This window comes from Acanthopagrus latus, chromosome 5 (genome assembly GCF_904848185.1).
Source record: "Acanthopagrus latus isolate v.2019 chromosome 5, fAcaLat1.1, whole genome shotgun sequence".
Classification (NCBI taxonomy): domain Eukaryota; kingdom Metazoa; phylum Chordata; class Actinopteri; order Spariformes; family Sparidae; genus Acanthopagrus; species Acanthopagrus latus.
The window spans coordinates 25253727-25277539 of NC_051043.1; the positions used below are offsets into that span (position 1 = coordinate 25253727).

At 41.9% G+C, this 23813-nt stretch overlaps 2 protein-coding genes across 9 annotated transcripts; one reads left to right on the forward strand and one right to left on the reverse strand.

The window, feature by feature from the left end:
* The first annotated feature begins 113 nt into the window (after window positions 1–113).
* Window positions 114–9866, forward strand: LOC119019124 (RNA-binding protein MEX3B-like). 3 transcript variants are annotated; one of them, XM_037097404.1, is made up of 6 exons: window positions 114–944; window positions 2176–2414; window positions 2562–2607; window positions 4248–5014; window positions 5163–5435; window positions 9746–9866. In XM_037097404.1, exons 1-6 carry the CDS (start codon window positions 284–286, stop codon window positions 9830–9832), a joined length of 2073 nt encoding a protein of 690 aa, XP_036953299.1. In that variant the 5' UTR covers window positions 114–283; the 3' UTR covers window positions 9833–9866. The 3 variants fall into 3 exon arrangements, with proteins under 3 accessions (XP_036953299.1, XP_036953300.1, XP_036953298.1); XM_037097405.1 differs by lacking the exon at window positions 9746–9866 and adding an exon at window positions 6110–8989; XM_037097403.1 differs by lacking the exon at window positions 9746–9866 and having other exon boundaries at window positions 5163–5666.
* A 1929-nt stretch (window positions 9867–11795) lies between these two features.
* Window positions 11796–22311, reverse strand: LOC119019615 (mothers against decapentaplegic homolog 4). Of its 6 annotated transcripts, XR_005075105.1 has the most exons (12): window positions 22021–22311; window positions 20331–20672; window positions 19273–19447; window positions 18576–18830; window positions 18367–18474; window positions 18209–18259; window positions 17752–17935; window positions 17066–17234; window positions 16579–16717; window positions 15412–16352; window positions 14406–14459; window positions 11796–14258 (listed from the first exon to the last, which is right to left on the reverse strand). XR_005075105.1 is itself a non-coding variant. In XM_037098382.1 (10 exons), the coding sequence occupies exons 2-10, from the start codon at window positions 20568–20570 to the stop codon at window positions 16141–16143; spliced, it is 1533 nt and encodes a 510-aa protein (XP_036954277.1). In that variant the 5' UTR covers window positions 20571–20672; window positions 22021–22311; the 3' UTR covers window positions 11796–16140. The 6 variants fall into 6 exon arrangements, 2 of the variants coding, with proteins under 2 accessions (XP_036954277.1, XP_036954278.1); XR_005075106.1 differs by lacking the exon at window positions 14406–14459 and having other exon boundaries at window positions 16025–16352; XR_005075103.1 differs by having other exon boundaries at window positions 11796–15668; window positions 16025–16352.
* Window positions 22312–23813: the final 1502 nt, after the last annotated feature.

A 23813-nucleotide genomic window follows, 5' to 3' on the forward strand; every position in this document is an offset into this window, starting at 1 on the left:
TGATTTGTTCCGTCCCCGCATGATGCGCATTGAGTGCGTCTTACTGACGGCTCTGAACACACGTCTGACCCACGGGCTGACCCGCAAAACAAAGTCTCGCGTGAACCTACGAGATTACAGTGTGGGAGGGCTGCATGGAGATCTGGAGAGACAAAACAAAAGCCACACATTTCAACCAACAGGCGCTGGTCGCTTTTTTATTTTTTTTTGAAAATCAAGAAAAATTTGATCAATTACCCGTACCGATTACCGTTTAACGGTACAATTATAAAAGTTTTGCACCATGCCTAGTAGCACATCCCTGCTGGAGGCCGAAGAGGGAGAGTCCGAGGTCCCGCCGCCCCTAGTGCACGCTTTCACCGGTATGGGCCTTGAGGATCACCACGGTACCCAGAGCCAGACCCCCGAACAAGCGGACGAGAGCCTCTCCTTCCACCATCACCATCACCACCACCACCATCACCACCATCTTCTCCCTGCGGTCTCTCATTTCAACCTCCTCGGTACGGTCCTAGACTTGAAGCCCCTGCCTCTGCATCGGCCGCCCTCGGGAGATGAAGTGAACATGACGGCAGCGCCCGAGGACGAAGAGCCAGAAGTTGAAGCCGACTCCTCGGGCTGCACCGGTAGCTCGTTGCTAGCGCAGGCCCACGTCCACCGCCACCACCCATCGGGACCGGGTGGCTCCGTGATGCCGTCCGGGATGGAGCCCCCGCACGTCGAGACGGTCTTGTTGTACAACGGAGACGAGCGGGACGATCCTGCGGTCGGCGGCAGCGCCCTACCATCGGCCAGCAGCATGGCGATGCTACCGCCCGGCGTGTACGGGGAGACGGGCTACGAGGCCGAGCCTTCGTTGTTGAGTCGGAGAAAGAGCGTCAACACGACCGAATGCGTGGCCGTGCCGAGCTCGGAGCACGTCGCGGAGATTGTCGGCAGGCAGGGTGAGTCGTTGGTATATTTTTGGATGGTTTTGGTTTGTTTCGTAAGCTAACATTAGGTTGCTAATGGGAGTTTGGGGCGAAACTTCGTGGGAATAAGTTGAAGTTGGAAGTAAAGTGGGCGAAATATATTGTGTGCACAAGAATTAAAAGCAGTTGTTGTAATTATTATTATTATTTTTTATGGAGCTATAATGTAAGAGTTTAAAGAAAACGTCAAGTTACGATGAAACGTGAAGCTAAGTTGTTAGTCTGTTTTGTCACAAGTGAGGAATAACGTTAGCTTACTGGTAACTTGTTGTCAGTTGGCCGTGTTAGCTAACGTGTACGCGCTATTTTACTTAATTAGTTTTAAAAAAAATATGTATATATATTATCCCTTATTTGGTGCATTCGAAAGCGTGTGAAATGGTTGAACATTAAAATAGTCTGTGAGCAAGTCACACCATCGCTTCGACTTCTTTGCTTTGTTACGACAGTCAACGTGAGCCCGACATCAGCTAAGTTAGCTTAGCGCTCCTCTTAACTGGGTCAACACCACCCTCGCCCAAAACCTCCAACAAAAGTTCTCCCCCACCACCAAGTGCTGTGAGCGAGAAGGTCCCCGTGTATCTCCTCGCTTCGACAAGTCGTCTTTATTGTGGATGTATTGTCTGTGCTTCGCTGACACCGAGCCTGTCCGTGCCTTCTCGAGCTGGACCAGGCTTGTCTTTGTCTCGGAGGAGAACATGAAGAGTCAGGCACCATTGCTCTGCCACATCAGCTGTAGGGTTATAGTTAGCTCCCCCTGACATAACCAGGACCTCTTGTGTTCCACTAAACACGACTGGCTTTTCTTAGATACCCCATGGCTTTATCTGGTCTTTTACATAAACTTTACATAGCTCAATGGTAGGGTCGAGAGACTGTTATTATGTCGGATTTGAGAGCAGTTGGGGGAGGGTGCACAGACTGCAGTGTTGACAACAACAGGAAATGGCTCTGGTAATGATGTTGGACTCTCAACCACAGCTGAAAGGAATATTTAATTTATAAGCTATGCAACTTTTAAATGGCATTAGTGACTGCACACTGAGCTTGTGCGTGCGGTGAGCTTTTATTAGTTTAAACTGGATGTATTAAATATTAAAGTTTAATTTGTGTGTTTGATGCAGTGTGTTTTGAATTTTTTAAAACTGAATCGGAAATAACACAACCATCCTCCTTGTCCCTCTTTAACCTGCTCCCCTGACAGGCTGTAAGATTAAGGCGCTCCGGGCCAAGACCAACACCTACATTAAGACACCGGTGAGGGGAGAGCAGCCCGTCTTTGTTGTGACAGGGCGCAAGGAGGATGTGGCCATGGCGAAGAGGGAGATCCTTTCGGCGGCCGAGCACTTCTCCCTCATCAGAGCCTCTCGGAACAAGACGGGCCCTCTGTCTGCTGTGACCGGCCCCGGGACCCCCTCTCTACCTGGACAAACGACCATTCAGGTCAGTACATGCAAGGGAGTGTGAGTCACCGTGACATCCAGGGTTAAAGATATGAAACGGACATTCTTTTGCGGTGAATCACATCGAGTGAAAGAGCCTGTTTTTGGTTGTGTTTGTCATTTACCCGGTGTTATTTCAACCCTACAGGTGCGGGTGCCGTATCGTGTTGTCGGGCTGGTCGTTGGTCCCAAAGGTAGGTTTTTCATCCTCTGTATTTAATTTGATTTCACGCTGTGAAGAGGGTTAGGCTTTTGTTTTGTTTTCTGACTTAATAATACATTTACAAAATCAAGTTTGTAATTTTAGATAACTGGTGTGTTTCATAACAGCAGAACAACTCTCACCCCCTCATCATGTCTAACACGCTGAGGCTTTACTACTCTAGAAGGTTACATTTCGCTCTCGCTGAGTCTTTAACCTCTTGCCCTGTTGACATTACCACCTCGGTGTCAGAAAGCCCTGGGGTTGATTTGTAAATTGAAATGCGTCGGTTCTCAACCATGTGCCATTAAAGCCATTAAGGAGAAGATGACGTAAGCAGTTGGTGCAAGAGACTATGTGGAATTCAAATATTCAATATTTGGTGTTTACAAGCACTGTGATAAGTTGCCTGTCTATGCACTGTGGCACGTTGACTTTGTGAATGCTCACCAGGATTTGTTTCTGTGCTTCTGTTAAAGAAAATGTAATACACTGATTCTTTTTTTTCCCCAAATATCTAGTTATGACATTTGAGAACGTTCCTACACTCGACTGAAACTCACAGTCTTGTGGTTGGGTGGTATGTGTTTCAGCCAGCTGAGTCACCAGGACGGCCTCCAGTTCAGGGCTATAATTATTGCACAGCTGTGCGTCTTCCAATTTCAATGTCAGATATCATTGTTAGAAAAAACCAAGTGCAACGACTGAAAATGTCAAATGCGGTGAATGTGACTGCAGTCTTTAGTATTATTTTGTGTGAGCTAATTCATCAACTTGACACAATTGGGTCACGCTGTAGTTAGGTGACAATGAAGTGCAGTGATTTTCTACAGCCAATTCAGCACTATTAATACTCCACTATTTCTGACTCTTATTCTTTGCTTTTCTTCAGTGTGCCATTTGTTTATGCTTAGATTTATATTTCTCAAGATGTTTACATACATCATGTGTGGAACTAAACATGATGGTGCACTGGATTAGGCACTGTTCAATAAGTATATGGCTTCAATAGTACCAGTGGTCAGTACTGGAATCCACTGGCTCACTAAGAGAGTAATGTATATTGCCTGGTTTTCCCCTACCAAAAGGTCAAAGTGCAGGCTCAACTGAGTCACCACTGAGCTGGTATTTTAGTGTTTTGCTAATGGACACTCAGGGATTGATCAATGCTGTCATGAGGTTTAAGCCAGCCTCTCTGTTTCAACACCACCCTGCTGCTGATAAATTAAATGCCCCCATTTGAAGAAGATAACATGATACCCTTGAAGTCCTACAAAACTGTGTAATATGTTTACACCAGAACACATATTTAAAGTATCTCAGTTACTAGGCCTCAGAGTCAACACATGCATACTGTTAATAATACATGAATTTTAAATCACCCACATACAGATAAGATATATTCTTGCACATTAATTAATGTAATTATGCGAAAAAAAGACCAATTCTGGAAACATTTCAGACTGAGATTCAGCACTAAAACATTTTATAAAAGGAAGATTTAAGAAGATTTAAGAAAATTTTGTGTTTTTTATCTGGTGTTATTGAGTGGTATCAAACTCAACATCTTGACATTGTTGCGTCACCAAAGCAGTTGTTTATGCTGACAGTTGGTTTGGTCTTATCTTTTAGGGGCAACCATCAAACGTATTCAGCAGCAGACCCACACCTACATTGTGACGCCAAGTCGTGACAAAGAGCCAGTGTTCGAGGTCACCGGGATGCCGGAAAACGTGGACCGTGCGAGGGATGAGATAGAGGCCCACATCGCCCTCCGCACCGGCACCTGCGGAGGTGTTGAGGCTCCTGGTGTCGACAACAACGACTTTCAATTCAACGGAACAGACGTCAGCTTTGACACGGCTGCAGCAGCAGCAGCAGCAGCAGCAGCAGCAGTTGGGTTAGGGGAGGCTGGTTGGCTTCATGCTGGTGCCTCATCACCAGGTGCTGGTGGAGGTGGCAGTGGTGGCAGCTTGCTGCCGATGGGCATCAGTGGTACTCAGCGAATCAATAGCAATATTAACAGTGGTGTCAGGATGTCTTCCACCTATCGCAATGACAGCTCCAGTTCCCTGGGCAGCGGCTCCAGCTCAGCTGATTCTTTCCACGGCAGTGGGAATGGTAACCGGGTGGCAGATTTCAGTCCAACCTGTGCGTTTAACGCCAATGCTAACAACAACAATAGCAATGGTGGCAATGCAAATTTCTGGTTTGGTGAGAGCCTTCTTCCTGTTGGGTCTGAGGAGCTGGTCACCCTGGGAGGGGGAAGCTCTTCATCAGGATTTGACCCGTTAACCATCTCCACCACCCAGGCTCCGCATCCTGGTGCACAGCCACAAATCTGGAGCCCCTTTGTTGACCACCAACCCCTCCAGGCCTTCGATGCTCGTCAGTCTCAGGTGTGCTAATTTTCAACAGCCTAATTTCTCAGCTACTAACGGCTAACAATATTTAAGAAACATTTTTTTTGAGTCTTAAACGGGAGCTTTAAAGATGCTATTTTCATGACGGTTGTCATCTAATCAATGTTGTCATCTGTGTCTCCAGACCAGTCAGCCTGGGACGCCCCGGCTCTCTCCAACCTTCTCTGGCACAGAAGCCCTGGAGCACCCTCAGGCCCAGCGTGTTCTCCGAGGGCCGCTTGGCTCCTCTGGGACCCTTGACGCCCACAGGTTCCCCTCCTACAGCTCGGCCTTCTCTTCTTCCAGTGAAAGCACCGCCTCTTCTTCCTCCCCTCCTGAATCCTCCCTCTCCTATCGACCAGGGCTCGGATCAGCAGTGAGAGGACAGGAGATATGCATCCACTGTATGGATAACCAGGTGATCGCCGCCTTGGTTCCCTGTGGCCATAATCTCTTCTGTCTTGATTGTGCCACCCACATATGCCAGGGTCCAGATGCTGTCTGCCCTGTGTGCCTGTCCCCAGTCACACAGGCCATTCAGCTCCGCAATATGTGATTTTACTCCATTAATCTTGATGGCTGAAGAGGGATCAGCCCCCCAACACTTCATAACATGTGTAGGGAAATTAAAAAAACTGACCCCAAATCAGTTTGTAGGAGTCTCCTCACCTTGGTTTTGTCCAAGCTGGTGTTTGGTTGACAAAGGTGTGGATGAATAGGTGAATAAGGAATGATCTGTATTTAGGGCATGGGTTAGGATGTTCAGCCCGTTCATGTGCCTGTTATTGTGAAGTCTTCTTCCTCGATTGAATGATTGATCAAAGGGAGGGTTGGAAACCCTCTGTGTAGCATTGGGTGGGGTGGGATATATATATTTTCGCTCATCATGACTTTTGTTTTACATTTTCCTCTCCCTTAAACATCTAGTGATCAGTATCTGCCTACCTATATTTTATTACATTTTTTAAATGTACTTTGAATTCTATTAGATACATGATGTTGACTTTTGGGTCAAAATTTTATTTGTCTACATCTCAAACGTTTTATCCTTTTTTAAGCCTTTTTTTTTTTTTTTTTTTTTTGCTGCTACAGTTTTTATGTGCTGAAAAATGGCCCAGCCCCTTTTGCCTCTATTATTGTGCTCACAGCAGGAAACTATGAGGAAAAAAGAAGAGGTGAGCATGTTTACATATAGCGAGTCCCACATATGAATATGTATAAATTAAGTAGTGATCTGGTTACCACAAGATTTGAATGCCTATTGTCGTAAACTAGATATATACACAGCAAATGCCACTCTATCCCAGATAATTTGCGTAATCGTTATCTGACTTAAACAGGATTTGTTGTTTACACTCTCCGGATCATAAATCTGAATGGTTGTGCATCGCTGTTACACATTCAAATACACCCACAGAGGGTTTCGAAACCAAGTGGGTCAAAATCCGCAACTGCAAAGATGCCACACTCCAACGGCAGCCTCCTGTTGCCTCAGGTTTCGTACTTTCCCACATTATAACCGACAAGCGCGTAACTCCTTTTTATACGAGGATGTTGCACCACTACAGTATCGCCACGTTGCTTTTCAATTTCTACTTAAAAAGGAAAAAAAAAGAACTGTTTACGGTAAACTTGTGCCTAATTCCGTTCTGAGTAAACAAAAAGAAACTGGTTCCGCAGACACACGGTGTTGCTCTGTCTTAAAACAAACTTGTGGCCTTTTTGGAAAGCCTGTAATTTTCTGACAACACTATCTACAAATCCAGATTTTTATTTTTTATTTTGCTCAAAGGAACACAAGCTGACAGACTGAGGTCTTAATGTATTTGTCGAAGTTCAGTCTCTTAAATGGATTTCGTTGGAACAAAGCTTATCACAGGGATGTTTTCTTTTGCTTCCTATTCTCAAATATTTACCACCTTTTTGCTCATTTTTTTTTCTAGCACTGTACACTCCCATTTCATACATTTTCTCTCATTGTTTTTCTTTTTGCCTTTTTCTGTTTTATATCTCGATTACATCCTTGTTTGGGAAACCATTTGCTGGTTTTCAGCTAGAAAGATATGCACAACTCGTACCTTTGGTAACATTCCTCCTCCCATTTTATTGCAGATACTTTTTGTATTGCTACTTAGTAGTTAGGCCTCACCTGGGAGCCAAAAGAACTGATATCTTATGAAACTATGAAAGACGGCTGTAATCTGGAACAAATCCCCGTACTGTACAGACATCTCAACTTTCACTTGAACCTCTCCCAACCTGCAGCCATTTTGTGTCCTTGTTGGGAAGCAGTCAGCGAAATAATTCCATTGGGATGCAAAAAATTGGAAGGCCACCCATAGCTTTACTGTGCTATTATTTAATCCCATGTCTTGTCAGCGAGGCCTATGCAAAAATAGTCTCCGTATGATAACCAGTTGAGTTAAACCACTCTGGTTTTCTGTTACAGAGCTCAAACAATCTCGGGCATAAACTTGTAGACGGACACACTTCATTTCTGTTTCTCTGCTACATTTCAGTTGGGGTCAACATTCATCACGTGCTCTGACACGATGATCAGATGTTTCAATGGTACAAACTTTCATGTTCAGCTCATTTGCTTTTGTCCTGTGCCCCTACTAAGCACAGTTGCTCCCCATATCTTATCACACTATTGACTGGACGGGACACCAAAAACATCATTTTCTGTTTTCTTGCCCCCGCTGCCCCTCTCCACGTGTACATCTGTCCGTTCCTCCACCTGAAAAGCGAAGAAAAGGTACAAATTGGTGGAAATCATCTCAAATCTTAGCTTTAAACACCAGTGTCTCTAGACTTTGTTTTACAGGATTGAACGCGTTGATGGACTTCTTTTTTTTTTCCAAATGGGGAAGCAGCTGGAATGAGTTCATCTCGGACTGTGCTGACACTACATGAGGTCAATACTGTTGCTTTACTCTGTGGACATTGGACTCCAGCATTCCAGCTGTAAACAGTATTTGGGAGTTATTCCATCGCTTTGCTCTGTTTCCTGAATATCGCTGAATATCTTTGGTTGAGCCGTCTTGAGGAAATGGAACCAAACGAGTCCCAAAAGTGCAAAAAAAATGAAACCCCCCCCACCTGCTTCTCGCCCCCTGTGGTCCTCTCTCCGTCCTTTTTATTTGACTTCTCAGATCTATGAAAGGGTTGATCTCTCTTTGCTCTCTTTCTCCCCCTGAGGGAATGCAATACACTGTCGGCCCTCAGTTTATTTGACATGAATCTCTTGACATTTTTGTGTATGTATTATATAATATTACTGTTAATGACTGAAATATACAGAATTATTTTTATTTTGTTACATTTCATATATATACATAAATATATCTATATTACAATGTTTACAATAAGATTTTTAATTTTTTTTTTTCTTTTTCACTTTTCTTTGAGTGATTAAGTGAATGAAGATTTGGAGAACAGAAATGTTGCAGGAGGGTGTCAATGCTATCTGCTTGTAGTCTAGTTATTAGTTTACAGTATTGATGATATTAGTATTGATAGCTGCCGTTTTAACCCAGTGGAAAAATGGAATGTGCATCACGAGCATGTCTTCATAATGTACCGCCAATGTAAAACGTCACACTGCAATTGTAAAAAGGCCAAGGATTCAAGCTGCCTGTCATGTCTGTACGCCACCAAATTAAGAACGGTATACTGTAAAATGTATCTTTAGATTATCTATATATAAATACATATATTGTTAAGCTGTACCAACAGTTCAAAGTATTTGCTAATTTTACTACACTTTTGTTTTGTATATGTAGGGGGAGTCTTATGGCATATAAATTCTTCAAATTGATCAGGAGTTTAAAAGCAGACTATATTTTATAACGGCCTTTTAAGTTATTGCGGCCAAAGCACTGATATTATATATTTGCTGTAAAGAGAATTTAAGAGTTTTATTTTTCTGATATTAAAGTTACTTAATAAAGACGGTTTCATTTAAAGCCATGTTGGATTTGTTGTGATTAATTCTCTGCTCTGTGTGTCAGCACAGATACGAACATACGACACACATTACACCCAATACAAACAGTGACTGTAAGACACATTAGAGGGTAAAGTTAAAGGATAAGTTCACCCAGAAGTCAGTCATATCTGTTCACCCTCACACGGATGGAAAGTCGGGTGACGTTTTGCAGTCAAACAAACATTTCTGGAGCTTCGCAGCAAAACAGTGTTGTAGCATTTACTTAACACCAAATTAAAAAACAATAAAATTACTCCTTACAGCTCGTCTGGTGTAACCCAAGTCTCAACAACACCAAGAGCCCTAATTCACCTTTTAAAGAAGAAGAATCTTCCCTGTGGCTGCAAAGCTAATAGTGTTTGCTGACTGAAGTAGCTAAGGGGATGAATAGATAATGACTTGTTTTTGGGTGAAACTTTCATATGCATGAGTGGGGCGGCTGTGGAGTCTTGTTATCGGAGGGTTGCTGGTTTGATTCCCCTGGTCTGCATGTCAGAGTGTCCTTAGGGGAGACACTGAACCCCAAATAGCTCCTGATGTGCTGGTCGGCACCTTGCATGGCAGCCACCGCCATCGGTGTGTGAATGTATGGATTACTGTAAGGCGCTTTGGACAAAAGCTTCTGCTAAATGCTCATAACTCATATGTACATATGTTCATATTTGAACAGCTCATAGTAGGCATTATGTAAAATAGCATTTTAATGTTTATGCCTACACTTGTTCCATGTCCTGCAGGATCCTTTTCAGGATGTGAGGAGCTTCAGCTTTTCGAGGAATCGGGGAGGAATTTCAGCAGATTTGCAACTGTTGTGCTCATTTTGACAGATTTCATAAATAAAAACCAGCACCACACTCATGACTGATGCATTAAAATGTGAGAGCCCTGTAGGACTTCTGATCAAGTTGCTGCCACCATTTCTATCTTGTAAACGGAGCCGGCAAAACACTCGAGTTAAAGAGGCTCCTTGTTCTGTTTTGGGATTTTTTTTGGTCACGGTTCCTACGTCAAGAAGAAGTCTCTGTAGCCAGGAGGAACATTTTTATTAGGCTGAAAATTTGCTGCTTAAAACTATAATTTATTATTATTGCAGTTGTGAAAAGGCATTGAAATTCTGGCTCCCTTCGTGATTAGCTGAAAACGATCGTATCTTTGGATCCCTTCAGGATTTCTGAATAATAACAGAAGAGTAAATCAGCTGGCTGAGGGTTTTACGAGGGATTTCTTTTCACTCAGTTTTGTTTTTTTGCAAGTTGCCCTGGAACAGAACAATTTGTCAGGAGTGGCGACACGTCAACCAAAATCTAACTTCAATTCTTAAATTAAAAATGAAAGGACTGACACACACTGCTGCCGTATGTGTCTATAAAATCATATGTAACTACTAGCAGCAGGGCGAGACAAGTGGTGGTGCTCCATCAGGATCATACAACATCAGAGTTTGGCTTTGGCAGCGCTTTTGTATAAGACTGTGCAAAATATGTCCATGTCGACTTTTCAGTGTTCCAGTTGGAGCTGGAGTGATTAAATCAGACATGTTTGATATTTACTGCCATCAGCTGGACCGACTGGGACAATGGATGCAGTGTTTCCCCCATCATCGTTTTGTAGCAGTGGTTGCCGGAGGGGTAATTTCTCCAGTATTTGTTCTGCGTCCATGTTGCTCTTAGTAATAGTTCTAGTGCTACAAGTGACTGCAGCACTGTTGTTTATGTTTTATTACTGGATCGTGATTAAAAGGGCACAATGTATTTTTGGGTGAATACATTCAAACTCAGTATTTCAATGTTAATGAGGTAATAAGACAAACTCAGACATTTTTAAATGTTCTATATTTGAATAAACAAGCTGTTCTCAGAGGATATTAAGATCCCCAGAAAACTGTTTGGAGCTAGAAAGGTGGCAGGGTCCGCCAGATATACACCAAGTAAACCATATGGAATTGTGCTGTTGAGTTTGTTTCTGCATGAAGAAATCAGATCTTTCTCTTCTGATTAAAATGAACATGGTGCAGATTTAAAGGGCCTTTGTGCTTTTTGTTTTGTTTAGCTATCATGTTATTACAGTCGGTTAATGTAGAGGAAACACTTTGGTTGGCCACTTGGGTGTTTTCTTTTAATAACCACAGGGTGGCAGTGCGAGCCTTGTGTTCTGAATGATCAATCGTCGATTATAAACGCACACCTTGTCAGCCATTATCCACCAGATATTACATTTGTGTGGCAGCCATGAGGACAGGAGCTTGGAACTGAACTACAGGCAGCATGTAAAATATAATGTTTTGAAGAAAATACAAAGTTTGCCTCTCCATTTAAAAAATCTAGAATCTGAGTTTTTTTTTTAAATTGCTGGCTCCTTCACAATAAAGTCCCAGCTCATCGTATCCTGTAGATGAGGTGTGGACAGCAGAACGCACTGCATGGCTACGACTTTTGTGTGCAAAGTCCGTCATTCAACGCCTTGCACACCCACACAGGTGGTTTTGCTCGGGGTTGATTAGACTTTCTCACAGGTTGTAGGTGGGCGGAGCAATGCTGGCATCACAGTGAGTCACCGGCGTTCATTTTGACTTTTTCACAGCAGCATAAAATGTCTTCTGTGAAGGATAAAGGTCTAACTGACAGGAGAGTGAAGGGAGACGTCAAACACGCCCACATCCAACCAAAATAACTTAAATCACTTGTGTGATTAAAACATCTGCAGTGAAAAAAAAAATGTCTTCAGGTCTGGTGATTTCTACACACGTCATCCCTGTAAACATGCCGAGAAAATAAACAGGTCACCACATAGAGATTACCACTCCATGTTTAATTACAGACTCTCACATAAGAAATACAGGTAAAATTTATATCTGCAATCTGTCATAGTAGTCAACATCAACTCATCTGAGCTGTGTCTTTAGGCTCCTATAAGAACTGCAAGTTATATAAAAACATCTGTCCACCTTCAAGCACAACAGAATATAAACAGATTATCTATCCAGACAGGATTCAGCGTCAGTTCTTTCAGTAACATATAAATCAGAAAATATTCTGTTTCCTGCATTTCAATTAATCGGATGCATATTTCTGTGAAGAAATCCCTGATGTAGGATAAACTTTTCTTGACAACGGTATTAAAATTAAAGTGAAATAAATCCAAGATGTGACAGAGAAGGGGGGGGGGGGCAACGCAAATGGATAGCAGAGTGGATCATTTCCTGTGACAAACGCCAAATTTCAATTAAACCCTTAAACAAATCCAATTCGTCTGCATAACCGACTAAGACAGCACCGTAAAAATAACACTCCTGTTTGGACATAAACATGAAAACAGTACAGAAAGAAAAAAAATAAAATATGACAGTCTGCTATGAAAAAAATAAGCCTAAACAGATGTTTGAGTGAATAACATCTGGACTCCTAATCAATGTGTGTAAGCGATGACAAAAAACGTGTGTGCGTGTGTGTGTGTGTGTGTGTGTGTGTGTGTGGGGGGGGGGGGGGATTATTTCTGTGACTCAAATTATCTTCAACCGTTTCAACACGTGGGGGAAAAAAGATCATGCTTCTACTCATTTTACTTTAAACTGGCAATAGACAACTTTTGTTTTGCTTTAGCTCACTCAGGAGTAAATACCAGTAACACAGTATCGCTTTTGCAAGATTTTTTCTGCAAAAAAAAGGAGGCATTACAGCAACTCAAACTGGAAGAGGCATTATTAACAACTGGAATAACTGTGGAAACAACACTGCTAAAAGATAAAGAACCCAGCAGATGGAGGAGGCAAAGAAGGTGAAGAGGGAGAGTTATAAACCGAGGTGAAATAAGAGTGAACAGATTGACATTGACTTGATGAAGAACAAGCTGGTGTTGTGTCAAAGTCTGTTACCCTGTTAATACGTGTTCATTACGTGTTATACGTGTTATTAATACAACCAGGTGTTTATTTCTGCCTTTTTTAAAAATGGCACTGAGATCAGGATTTCTAGGTCACATTGGGATTGCTACAGTTGTTTTTTGCTTAAGACAGTAGCCTTGTTAGCGGTAGCCATGCTAACACTGTCTTTGAAGCTGCAGAGCTGCCAGTAATACCACAGGGAAACACTCCGGGGCTGGGCAAGTTGAAATGTTCAGCTATTTCTGCTCTAAAGAGAGGCTGCAAACTAACAACTGTTGGGTTACTGTGTGTAGGCTTACAGAGGCATGTTGCCTTCTTTAGCAGCCAAGATGAGGAGTTTATATAATAACATTGGTTAAAGTTACATCCTGTTTAGCTCTGTGTGCCTTTAATGCTGCATTAATAAAACACAACACAGCAGTATACAGCTGGAGCTGCTTTCTACTCTCCTCTAGATAGTCCAGTTTTCCCGTGTAACGCAGGTCAAGTGAAGTACTCTATTTTAAAAAAGAGGGGTAGGGTTAAAGGGGTCTATCTGCCAATAAAAGTCATGCAAACATTGACATGCATTTCAAAAACAAAAAGTTATTTACATGGATTAAAAAGAAAAAAAAAAAGAAAAAGAAACCTGCAATCAAAAAAAGAAAATTACCGCAACTCAGAACATCCACAAAGAAAAACCCTACAGATGTGTGTAAATGTCTAGAGAGTGAAAGGGCAAAAGCAGATTTTAAGAATGTGTCTTAGTGTTACAAATGTTTTCAGTACAAATGAATCACAATATTGCCTCTGCTCACAATCCTACAGAAAATATAAACCAACCTATTCACTCCCTTATATTCATGTTGCAGGACAACCACCTCAAAGAAAAGGTTACTGAATTAAAAATGAGAAGAAAAAAAAAAAGTAAAGTGCTAAAAAATATAATACAAATCAATTCATAAAAGTAACAAAATAAAACCAGGAAAAAATATATCAATATTGCTGGGAACACTCTTAAATTCTCTCATCTTTGTCAGTAAACTATACACAAAAGGCCTGGATTAAGTAGTATATAAGTGGGCTGCAAGTCATACCATATTTTAGTACAATATTTCTAAACTAGAGTGGGAAGACTGTCGTATTTGTATGTGTGGGGCCTAAAAACTTGATAAAATTTAAATGAATACAGGTACAATTAAAACGTCAATTAAAGAAAGCTCCAAATTTAACTGGGGCACAGTCCAGCAGCTCATGATCACTCGAGTCACAGTTTGTTTCTGAGCAATTCAAACTTTGGTTTGCCAAAAACCCTGTTCATGGTACTGTGACAACACGTCAGATGTCCAACACCGACTTGCTGCCTCTTCTCTGCTTTTCTTGTTTCAATCCTATTGAACCAAAAGCAGTTCTCAGTGAGAAGTGAACATAAGAAAGGCAAACCGTTGGCAGAAGGTGCACGAGACTCATCCTTTGTGGCAGCATAAAAGAGGGCGTTCTTCAAAAAATAAAAAAAAATAAAAAAACATTAACCATACCTGAAACAGATGAGAGGCGACCACGCTGGAGAGAGACCAGTGATGATCACTTCACTGAGCAAAAAATTTATATCACAGTAAGTCAGTGAAAATAGATGAATTGTATCTTCAGTGACTTACAACCTCGTGTGTCACAACACCCACACAAAAACTGCATTTGTGTAGCGTAGGGTTTGATTTTAAATCAGAAATCTATCAAAAGGAGAATAAATCAACATAAAAATGTTCAGTCTCCTTTTGGACTTTTATTGTTTCTTGTTGAATCGCTGACGGGTGGTATTTTTGTCAAACCGAGATACATTCAAGCTTTTCTTGTAAAATAGCCCTTTTCTTTTTCAAGGGGAATTTTGAAAATCTAAACGACATCTTTACAAATCCAGATGTGCTGAAACTTTTCCCTAAATCGGTAATTTAATCGACTTGTGGACTTAAAATCAAACGTTATATCGTATTGTGGATTTGGAGAATTTGGAAACCCCCTCATGTAGCTGTGACATGGGCTACATGACATTTGTTGTCTGGTCCAAGACCTCTGACAGGGGCTCCACCTTTAGTCCAAGTCTTATTTAATTAGAGTGAGTGTGATAACATTTTATACTAGGGTACTCATATTCACCATTAACAAGCTGTTTGTTAGCATGTATGTTAGCAGCATATTTCCTCGTTATTTTAGTTCTTATGAAGCTATTAATGCCTTATTCTACGTGATCATATTCTACAACTACCAGGCCAATAACCTCTTAATTACTGCTTATTTACATTAAAAGGTGCAATATTCAAGAAATCCTACTCTCCCAGCTCAGTTAGCCCCTTAGTTAACGGCCTTGAAACTGTAGAATATGGTCATGCAGAATAAAGCATTAATAAATGTTTTATGAAGACTATTCGAGCCAAAGTGCTACTAAGATGCATGTAAATAATCAACTAGTTTATGATAAATATTTGTGCCCTTTACCACAACATTTGTCATTAGACACATACTAAACTCACAGCCAGTTTAACCTACCTATGACATCCTTAGAGCTGACCTTGTTTCAGCTCAGAGGTTGAGAGTCAGATTTAGGCATGGGGCACTTTATTTCTTTCTCCTGTGATATTAGTGAACGTTTAGTATAACTGGCTCCAGCGGGGTGGTCCCTAACCCTGTTGAGTGGCTGACGATGTAGAGCAGTGATTCTCCACAGAGTGCTGCTGCTTTTCTCTTCAGCCTGACAGTGGACCGACGCTGCTCGTCGTCCCAGGTGTTAACAGCTTGACTGAAAACTGACACAACAGAAAAACAAGCGCTACACACTGGATATGAGCACCTCTCATCCCCCAGCTGTAGCGTTGTCCTCGTACTGTTCAGTGAATCTAATGTCTGTCAGTAGTTGGTGGCCATGGACTCCGGGGACACGGAGTAGTCGGTTTACATTCCAGTTTGATGAGATCTGCAGATCAACTATGTGCATGTTTAAAGTGTGATTATATGTGATGTCTTTTTCTAGTCCTACAGTTCATTGTTCCAGTCATTATAAATCAAAGCCATATATGAAAAATACAGAGAAATATCTTTAATATACGGCTTTGGTAAAAAGTAAAAGTAGGGGCCACAGTGCACAAAGGTGCCTCAAACACACCTGTAAGTATTTTTTTCATCAGCTGCTCCACTGACTTCTCCATGCAAAACAGTTCACAGAGGAAGACTTTCCATTGCCACTGTATGTCGCAGTGTGATGCTGCAGTTATGAAGATCTCAGTCCAGAGGTTGTGGGTCTGCTATAGGCATCGTGTGCAGAACCTCGTCCAGTAACTGTAGAGCTCTGTGCAGGTGGATCTCGATCCAGCAGGGCGTCTCCTTGATGCTCTGGCGGGGGTAGTCGGGCCCCCAGCCCTTAACGAAACTCATCCTGAGAATACACAGCCTCCGGAGGTCGTCAACTCCGATACCGGCTGCTGCTGACAGACCTGAGATGACCAGAGAAAATCATTGGCATTGCTGAATAATTCAGCGATTATTTTGACCATTAACTGACACTTCACTTAATCACAATTTCCCAAATAGTTTGTTTGATCCAACTGAGACGTCAGAACCTAAAGATTTTCTGTCATAGATTACAAAGAAAAGCAGCAAATGGTTACATTTAAGGAGTTAATTAAATGTGCTTCTGTATTTGCAGTAACAGTATCTTACTGATAGCTGGAGCGATCCCTCCCACTGATCCAGGTCCAGGTATATTTCCAGCCACAGCGGCTGCCTGGGCTGCAGCTGCCGCTTGAGCTGTAGCAGCCTGCTGTTGCATCTGTCTGTGGCACTGACGAAGGTCAAACACCTGGCAGGAGAGACGAGACATGAAACACTGTACATTCAGCAGCAATTACCTCCCCTGCACAGGAGAAATGTCAGCACCACAGGCTGCCAATCAGATAGAACCTCAGTAGGAGCTGCGCTCTATGATTACCTTTAATGAGAGGAGTCTCTGGCAGTATGGGAAACATTTTTTGCGAACCACACACAACAACTGTATAAAATCAATGTCAACACAGAGCAAAAAGCCCGAGGTGATGCACAGAAACAGATGGTTGTAGCTTTTACTTTCCGTGAGGAATAAGAATGTTCAGTGAAATGTCAAACTTGAGTGATGAACTCGTTTTTACAGTCCAGTGACCCGTGTCCCTACCTTGATGTAAGCGCTGGGGTAGATTTTGTGAACAGCGTCTCCGGGGGCTCGACCCGCCTCTCTGTCCAGGTAGTAACTCTGAACGAACACGGCGTGGTCACTGAGGCATCGCACCCACACGTCTCCCTCGCCCTTACACTCCAGCTGAACCCCTTTGCCGATGTGAAGCCTGTGAGATGAGAGGAAACAGGGAAACAATGGGAGTAAAAACAGTGTCATGCGGAGCTCTGTTTACACTCAGCACACTTTTAATCAGTTGCCCCATATGTTTTTACATCCTTCCTCCCCGGGTGCATTATAATAAAATAAAAATACAATTTTAATAAAAGGAACCAAGTGTAAGGAAGCCCTGAGTGTGATTTTTACGTGTAAATATACACGCACCTCTGATGTGATGTGTTGATAGTATGGATGCTGATCTGATGCTCTCAAGTCTTAAATATATAAATGTAAACACTCAAAACAAAACAGACAGACATGGAAGTGCATTTTCCCTTAGTATTTTTGATTATTTTGATTTTTTTAAATCATCAATTTAAAGACACCACCAACAAGAGGGATGTCACATGAAACCTGATCCTTTAAAAAAAAATAAGAGCTCTATGATTCTGTCCTTTGTTGTTACAAATACCTTTGCTTCAGAAAGTAGACTAGCAGTAAATTAATTAATTAATTGGGTCACTTACCTTGCTCTCTCAATAGCCTCAGTGCGATGTACATTGCTGAGCTGGCCCAAACAGAACCGGTCTCCTCCTGAGGGGTCGACATATCCGTCTACCGTCACGATTGGGCAGGAAGAGGGCACCTTAAACGTCTCTCCAACTTGAACGTCCATCTCGAAATAGGCAATGGAGCACCAGTAGTCCGGAGCTGAAACAGATGGAGGGACCTGATGTCAGTTACCTTAGAAAACTGTCTCTTGTCGCACCCAGGACAACAAAAACAATAATCCAATTTTGTGAAAGCCTAGCTATTATTGTCCAAGACTTTCATTTGATAAATGACTGACATTTTTTATTTTATTTAAATAATCATTACTCATTACTGAAGTTAAAATACTAAAAGACTACAGACACTGACAAAAATGCAATTGAACAAGAAATCTATCCAGGTTTTACATACAAGCATGTTGCGTGTTCTCACCTGGATGATTGGATATAGGAGGCTGAAAGGCGAGCTCATTATGCACTGGCCCTGACAGAGACAAAGACAGTAATGTCAGCGATCATTCACACTCAAAAAATGTGATTTTTCCCCCCCATGGATTATTATTTACAGGTGCAGTAACAGTTTGTACTCACAGTAGTGTGTAGGATGTGGCATGGGAGGGTGGTGCTGTAGATGACCGTTGGTGTGGTGGGGGATGTTGGGGGTGAAGCTGCTATTCCTGGACCAGGTTGAACTGGCACCTGGAGCACAGAAGGGAGAGAAGTCTTAAACTGGCAATTACAGAGTCTTAAGTACAAATACACATACAAACACATCAGAATATATCACAAGTATATCTTACTGCCTGATCCAGCAGCGATGGCAGGGAAGGACGCCGTCGAGGAGGAGGTGGAGGCCTCAGCAGGAGGGAGCAGGTTTGGGGTCGCGAATGACTCTGAGGGGGCCGGGCGACTGCCGGAAGGGGGGTGTTGGATGGTCTGGATCGAGTGGCCTCCCTCAATAGAGGGCAGGCTCTGCGGTCCGTCAAAATCATACTCATCCTTAACCATCAGTGCTGAGCTGGGGCCAGAACTGGTCAGTGTCAGTCCTGATAAGTCTGTGGACCGAGGGAAAGGATAAAAAAGGGGAAACAGGTTACTGACAATGCAAACTTCTTATCTACATTATAATAAAAATCCCCGTGGGTTGAACTATAACAAATGGCATGGAAGAATGACTGTAAGGTATTTAAAGAGCAGTACATGATAACAAACAGAGAACTGAAACACTGACACTAAACTTGGTATAGTTATGTTTGGTTGCTGACAGACCTTTCACACTGGACATAAAAAACGCCCACTAACACCTGACCAATGCGATTACAAACACGACACACAAGATAAAAAACAGACATAAAACAAAGAGGAAACTGGTCCACTGATTTAAGAAATCCTCCATATACACACTAACTTTGGTGTAAAGATGGTATGAGGCTCCGGTTTGTATTTTGTCATCAATTTTTTTTAAACCCTCGAAGAAAACTCGCCCCCGTTACTCACCTATGCCAGGAGACACCACCCTCTCGTAGTGATAGGGGTTGACACACACATTGTCACACTTGAGGTCGAAGGCAAACTGGCAGTATTTGACGTGCTTCAGTTCGTTCTTATGCAGATCGGGCCACCGCCACAGCCGGGCATAGATGACATGAGGGAATCCTTTACGTCCAGCCACCTGGGAGCAACAACACAGAGCAGAGAGAGAATACATGAGGTGATTCATTTGTAAACTCACTGTCTTTACAGCTGAGGTCAGTGATGCTTGGAATGCAAATTGTTTTCTCATTGCCTTGTGAATGGCAAGATCTGACAAGACCACAGGTTTCCAAACATATCACTCAAAGGTCCTGACTGATTTTTATTCAAGGTCAGGGGTGTGCTACGATTGGTGAACACAAAATAACATGTAAACATCTAATTAACATCAAACCTCTCGCGTATTTAGTATTTAATTATTCAAAGAGCTGCAGTATAAATCGGAATTGGAAAAACAAGAGTTTTGTTGATTTGCTAATAACTGGATACGATTTTTATAATACAATATTAATGTTATACTGTTACTGTTAAGTGATGTGGTGAAAGAACAAGAAAATATTGACAGATGTAGGCTGCTGAATTAATAATTATTCAGTTTTATCATCACAGCTTGCAATGTTTAGATTGGCAGGTGATTCATCTCATATTTTGGACACTGTTAGAGCTGAAACAATGAGACGCGTGTTTAGGTTCAGCCTCTCAAATGTGAGGATTTGCTGCTTTTCTTTGCAATGTATGATAGTAAACTGATGATGAAGACTGAAGATACCTCCTTGAAGCCTGGGAGATTATTTCATTTTTATGGCATTTTATTACAAACGTAAGGTAAAAACTAATCTGTCCTGAGAAACATGATGGTTCTAGTAGTATATGATGGTTCTCTTCGAATGAAATAGCAGCTGAATGAAAAGGTGAAACAGGCTACAAGAATAATTTCAAGCCATGAACAGATGGATTTATGGCCTGAGCTTCTCAAAAGCTGTCTGCATTGAATTAATGATCCAGAAAACAGCATCATCTACCTGCAGCCGTCCATCAAGCGTCCTCTGAATGGTCACACACTTGCTGGGATGGGCCCCGTTGGTGGTGATGGCCGTGATGAGGGAGTCGAGCTCATCTTTTTTCTCCTTCAGCTTTTTCACCAGGCTCTCGATGGCTCGCTTGGCGAACGTCTCGCTCTCGCCACCCTGTCTGTGACACATCAGGCTGTGCACGATGCTCAGACAGGCGTCGTTGCTGGTGGGTGTGTTGGTGATGGACATCTTGACTTCTGTCTCTGGCTGCACTTTCTGAGAGGATGTATGTTGTTGGCACAGTTTCACATAATCAGAGAGCTGGAGCGGAGATGATCTTGATCTTCAGATCTGAATAGAGAGGATAAGACGCAGGTTGTTGATGAAAGGTGTTGATACAACTTTGACGGATATAATCTTAATCTTCATGCAAGATAAATGATTTAGACATGTGTTCATTGTATGTGGTATTAGATGACATAGTCTCAGCTGAAGCTTGAGGTGTCTAAAATCTGACAGCTGAACGTAGAAAAACAAGCTGTGTCTACCTGTTTTGTTATTCTCAGTAGAGCAGCTGTCAGGTAACACCATGTTGGTATTGTGCTGTACCTTAATGCTGAGCTAATCCACATTAACCACCAAGCAAACAAAAAACAAAACAAAAAAAAAACCATAACCACATAATTATTATGTGTTAAGTCCCGGTGGTTAGCACAAGGCATGAACCACAGTGAAGTGTAAACCTCAAGCTAACCAAGTTGTTAGCGGTTTAATGCTAACACTAGCTCGCCAACGACCAAATGACATGACGAAGCAGCATTTGTTACACCTCTAGTTGAGTTTAGGAAAAACAAGAACGTGGTTTATGCGAGGGTGGATATAAAGTTTAAGAAGTTGTGGTCGCTCGTCTCCTCTCAGCAAGCTAGCGGCGCCACTCTGGCTGCAGTTAATTCAGGGAAGCTGCGCGAAGCTACCGCTAACGGTTAGAATTAACCGGAAGTACGGCGACGTCGTCTTCAAAATAAAACGCAAAAACATAACCAATCACACGGGCAAATACACACACGCCGTCTTGCATAGCATTTATTATACAATATTAAAGCTGAAACAAATGACTGTTTATAATTGGTTTACTTTCTTATTTCTGTCACTTTAAAACATAACCATTCATAACCTGAATCATCAATTCATTTCTCAATATTTGCTGCGCATGTAACCTATAGACTTGACTTCAATTTGAAAGAATGCTGTATTTATACATTCATTCTGCAGCTATACATTTATTCATATATCTTACACAGAAGTACTTTACCAACAATGTGCTTTAAAAGCAGTCACCAATTTTCTCCTGAAACTGAAACGCGTTTACTATCTTATTTTGAAGGGTCTAACCGGAATTTCCTTTTTCCATTACAGCGCGCTTCACACGGGATTAGCCGCTAGCTACCCTACTAGCGAAAACATCAGCTAGCACCTATGATTGTTGATAGCGAGCGAGCTAACGTAGCATGCTACTACCAGGTTAGCAGGCGTGTTTGTTTATCATGACCAGTTCCGCAGCACAGTGACCACTTTATCCATCGGTAACAACACAATAATTTCCACGCAGCACGTTGGTTGCGACGCATTCGTTACGTAACGTTGAGTTTTTAACTGCAAACTAAATATAGCGGTGTTAATAGCTAGCACTGTGCGCTACCTGGAGTTAGCTGGTGTGGCAGCTAGCAGGAGAGCCCTGCCTCTCTGCACCAAGTTACCGTGCCGACGGGGCCAGCGGTGGGGCTGTGCAGATCCCTGTATTCCTCCTGGATCGTCCTCATTAATTTCACCAGCTGTTCACAAAAACCATGGTGGAGGGAAACAAAACTTCGTTGTCCGTAAGGTGCAGCCTTACATCCTCAAAGCGAGAGCGCGAGTCAAACCTGAGTCAAACCTCAGATTGTCAAGCCCCGACCCACTTCACTCGCCTCTCACTCTATTTACTTCTACAGCCAAGTGCGCATGCGTACAACGAGACAGGGGTTTGTCCATACAGTTCATTGTTATTATTAGACTTATACATTATATTACTATGATTACTGCAGGTATTACATTTACCACTTTTACTACATATTCTTCACTATTTACTTTTATTACCTTTTCCTTTACTTGGACTAAATAATTAATCATATATTAATCGAAATCACAATATGACTAAGTGCAATATCCAAATCACATGCAATTAATAGTACAAAATTCATTTATAAAAGGTAAAATGTGCCACAAAACAGTATTTTAATGATATTTTGTCATGCTGCAGAGGTGCTCTGGCCTCCAAAGCTTGTTCCCCAGATGTAATAAGAGATGTTTGTTTGGCAGAGACTCGGAGAAATGCCACATCATTGTGACTGAACTAGTTTTTCAGTCACAATGAGAAGTGAGATGTAAAGTTTAATCATCCATAATAATCATAAATTATATCACAATATCTGTCAAAATAATCAGAACATCACTGTTTGACCATATCATGCAGCCCCAACTACTCTTATTACTACTACTATATTTTTTATTCACTCCTGCATCCACATCATTGCTCTCAGGGTCACCACACATCCTGGAAAACCTGGACCACAGATGACTGGATTTACAGTCATGGAAAACACGTGGGAAATGAGAGAAAAAGCAGAATGTCCTGAAAAATCTTTAAATAGAAAGATACAAAAATGTCTCCATACAGCTCCTCCAGCATATTCTAAGTCTCCAGTATACTCGAGATCCCAAACTAATTTGATTAAAGATATTATTATTATTATTATTTACACCCTCTAAACATGGTCAAGCTTGTGCACCCACATCAAAACACTTTTTAGCTTATCAACAGTGGAGTTTTGGCTAGAAAAAGAGTTTAAATAGCATCTTTTCAAACTTATTAGTAGATAACAGATAGATAATGACTGCATTTTAATTTTTGGACAAAGTTATTCGTTAAAGTTGTTCCTCACTGTTCTCTAATGATGCTACAGCCAAAGCTGAGGCAAGAAACACAACGTTGCATCAATGAACGACAGTAGTAATGCACTGGTTTATATCGAGTACACGACACAGGCTTTTACAACGAGACACGTCGACAGTTTTATTTGAGCTGCTGCACACAGCTGCTCTCTTTCCACTGAATGTTTTCCCCTCCGTCGTTAGAGACGTGCTAATTGGTTAAGTGAAATCTGCTGCTGTGATGTTTAGCTGGAATGAAAAGTCGACAGTGTTTATCCTTGATTTTCCACTTGCATTTTACCCTCTCCACGTTAATGAGAATGTAAAAAGCACACACACACACACACACACACACACACACGCTAAAGTTCTAATGCTCCACTGGTTACCAATTTGTCCCAATTACAGATGTGAATATTACCCGCCGACAAGCAGCACAATGATGATTAATTATCAGCATTGGCAGCTAATGTACTTGGCACGCTCCCATAATTTGACTTTAATTGTCTATCATCTCTCTTT